At 53.2% G+C, this 3,200-nt stretch overlaps 1 protein-coding gene across 1 annotated transcript; it reads left to right on the top strand.

Annotated features, from left to right (window-relative positions):
• Positions 1-720: 720 nt before the first annotated feature.
• On the top strand, positions 721-1,565 carry LOC119357620 (protein SRC2-like). The gene has a single exon (XM_037624505.1). The coding sequence runs from the start codon at positions 721-723 to the stop codon at positions 1,519-1,521; it is 801 nt and encodes a 266-aa protein (XP_037480402.1). The 3' UTR covers positions 1,522-1,565.
• Positions 1,566-3,200: the final 1,635 nt, after the last annotated feature.

Here is a 3,200-nt window from a genome sequence, read left to right as displayed (position 1 = left end):
TGCTCATGTTTTCTGTCCTTCAATTGAATGTTTTTATCCAACGTTTAAATTCACAAGGTTAATCAAGTAACTTTGTTACCTACTAGTTATTACCTACTCCCTCCGTAAAGAAATATAACAGCGTTTATATTACTACTTTAGTGATCTAAACGTTCTTATATTTCTTTACAGAGGGAGTAAATAAGAATATTTATTTGTAAGTTCTTCATGGGCAATTGGGCATGCAGCTGGTCCACGGTTATGATTGTGAATTCTATTCCATCTAGTGGGAAAGATCATGCACCTTCCACTCTTCCAGTAGTTTGGAAAATTATATGTCGCATTAGTGGGAAAGAAGTAGCACAACAATCTTTCATCAGAAGCAACCTAACAGTCCTATACAACTCACTGATTCACAACCACAGGTGTTCTAGAAGATGTTGAGATCTTAGGGTTTAAAATTTAGAAATTTGTATATCAAATGTCATCAGTAACAGGCTAGCTGTTGCGCACATTCTGTTGAAGAAATTTCCATTGGCATCGGACGCGTGCACATCCATGCATGCATGTTGCCCGCGCGCCAAACTTGGAGCAGCCGATCGACCCGTACGTCGCTGGCAGCGGGCCCAGCACGACCCCTATACATACCCCTGAGCGCCATGGCTGCCATAAGCCCGTACGGCAAAGCTCGCAGCTCGCCACGTAGTTTCCCATTCTCCAACAGCGCTGGGGCGGTTAGCAATGGCGCACAGGGTCCTGGAGCTGACGCTCGTCTCGGCGAGCAACCTGAAGGACGTCAACGTGTTCAGCCGCATGGAGGTGTACGCCATCACGTCCGTGTTCGGCGACCCTCGCACGCGGCGGTGCAGCCAGACCGACCGCGACGGCGCCAGGCACCCGACGTGGGACGAAACGTTCACGTTCACCGTCCCGCCCACGCCCGCCAAGGCCGCCGCCGCGGGAGCCTACCTCCACGTGCTCCTCCGCACCGAGCGCCTCTTCGGCCTCGAGGACCGCGACGTCGGCGAGGTGTTCATCCCTGTCGCCGACCTGCTGGCCTGCGCCTGCGTGGGCGGCCCGCCGCGGCGTGAGTCGTACCCGGTCCGGAAGGTGCACTGCACCGAGCATCGGGGCATGCTCACCGTGGCGTACCACTTCGGCCCCGTGATGGTGCCGCTGGCCCAGGACGAAGGGTTGTGCTGGGACGAGGCCGCGGTGGTGGGGTACGAGCTGCCGCCGTGGCAGTACTGTCCTCCGACGTACGTCTACGCGCCGGAGGCGGTGGTGCCGCGCTACCCTCAGGCGTGTGCTCGCATGCCGCCGGCGCCCAAGCCAGCTGCCGGCTGTGGCACGGCCGCCGCGTCGCCAGCGCAGAAGAATTATTGCGTAAGGAACGGCAGCTTCGCGCTGGGGCTCGGCGCGGGGCTGCTCGGCGGAGGCTTCGGGGGGATGGTGTTCGGCGACATGCCGCCGTCGGACAAGGCGGCTCACGACTCCGGGTACAAGCCCACGGCCGCCGACGGCGCAGGAGTTGCCTTCTGAAAACTTCCCATATTCATCAGGATATATAACTAAATAAGTACGTCAAACTTGAATAAAAATCCTGCAGCTGATTTCATTTGGTCTGAGATTTTCGTATTACTCCCTTCGTTTCTAAATATAATTTTTTTTAAACATTTTAAATGGACTACAATATATGAATGTATATAGACTTATTTTAGAGTGTAGATTTACTCGCTTTGCTCCGTATGTAGTCACTTGTTGGAATCTCTAGAAAAACTTGCAACGAAAAAAGTAATAAATATCTGATTGCAACTGCAAAACTCCACAAATTCTGAAGGGTTGTAGTGTTGGTTTTGCATCAATTTTTTTTTGGCTTAAGAGTTCGCCCCATTTTGAAAAAGTTCCGTCCTTCGTCACTGGCCACGTGGAAGGCCTAGAGCTGACGGCCTTGGGGCAGCGGGACCATGGCATTAGGACCTAAAGGGACAATGCAGCGACAACACGCGAGTCGGTGTAGACGTGGAAGGCCTAGAGCTGACGGCCTTGGGGCAGCGGTGGACCGCGGACCGTGGCATTAGGACCTGAAGGGACAATGCAGCGACAACACGTGGGTCGGTGTAGACGTGGAGAGATCCTTGGGACGGCGACGGCTGCGATCCAAAACGAAGAGGTAGCTGCAACCCGTTGCTTAATCAGTGAAGAGGCACATACTCAACAACGTTCGCGGTATGGAATCGTGGACGCTCGCATGATCAATCCAATTACGCGTGAAATCGAAGTGTCCGCTCAGCCACCCAGTGTGATGCAGCCGGACGTGACACATAGCTAGGCCATCTGGTACATTCGCAATACCTAGGTGCAACCAGATGACTAGCACAGGTGCCATGAGCACTTACATGCAATCAGGCTAGCACGTGGTGCCATGCAGATGCATGAGCGGCCATGGGTCAAGCCGGGCTAGCGCTGCAGTTGCGCACGCGACGCGCTGCAACCAACACGCGCGCAGGACGTGAGATTGAGCCATGGGCGACACGGTGCGGGCCAACGTAGGAGCGCGACGGCAGGTGTCGGCCAGGCTGTTGTTGGAGTAGAAAGCACGCGTTGAAGATGATGAATGGCGGCCAGCGACCCAAATCGATCTTTAGATCGGGAAACCAAAAAATTGACGATCAATGTGACCGGTAAGAGAGAGAAAAATTCAAATCAAAAGATCGGAAAAAAGACTCTCTAGCCAGCCGATCAACTGGATCGGCGGATAAACCCTACGTACAGGCGACGCGGTCCCCAATGGTGATCATGGACACCGACCGCCACGGGGTGGTGTGCGGCAGAAGTGGCGGGCGGTGGCTAGGGTTTGGATCGGTTGGGCGGATATCATGTAGAAGGAATAGAGAGAGATTGGTGGAATCAGTGTTTATTACTTGAGCCTCATAGACACATATATAGGAATACATGATCTTCTTAAAGTAAAGACAAGATGAAGTACTTCCTAGTCTATTATATGTTTTCAATCTAATCACGATACTCAACACCGAGGAAACGACATTACACACCCGTTTGAAGCTAGTAGCCACTGGTTCTTCTGCGCTGTAGTAGGGCTTCAAATCCGAGGACCCACCAGATCGAGAACGACTGCAGACCAGCCATCTTTCTCCACGCACCACCTTGCTCCCAGTGGTGAAGCTAGCGCAGGATGCCACTGAATTTAGGCCCCTAAC

The sequence above is a fragment of the Triticum dicoccoides genome, chromosome 2A (genome assembly GCF_002162155.2).
Source record: "Triticum dicoccoides isolate Atlit2015 ecotype Zavitan chromosome 2A, WEW_v2.0, whole genome shotgun sequence".
Lineage (NCBI taxonomy): Eukaryota > Viridiplantae > Streptophyta > Magnoliopsida > Poales > Poaceae > Triticum > Triticum dicoccoides.
The sequence above is the reverse complement of the archived record's forward strand: the minus strand, read 5'-3'. Positions and strand labels throughout refer to the sequence as shown.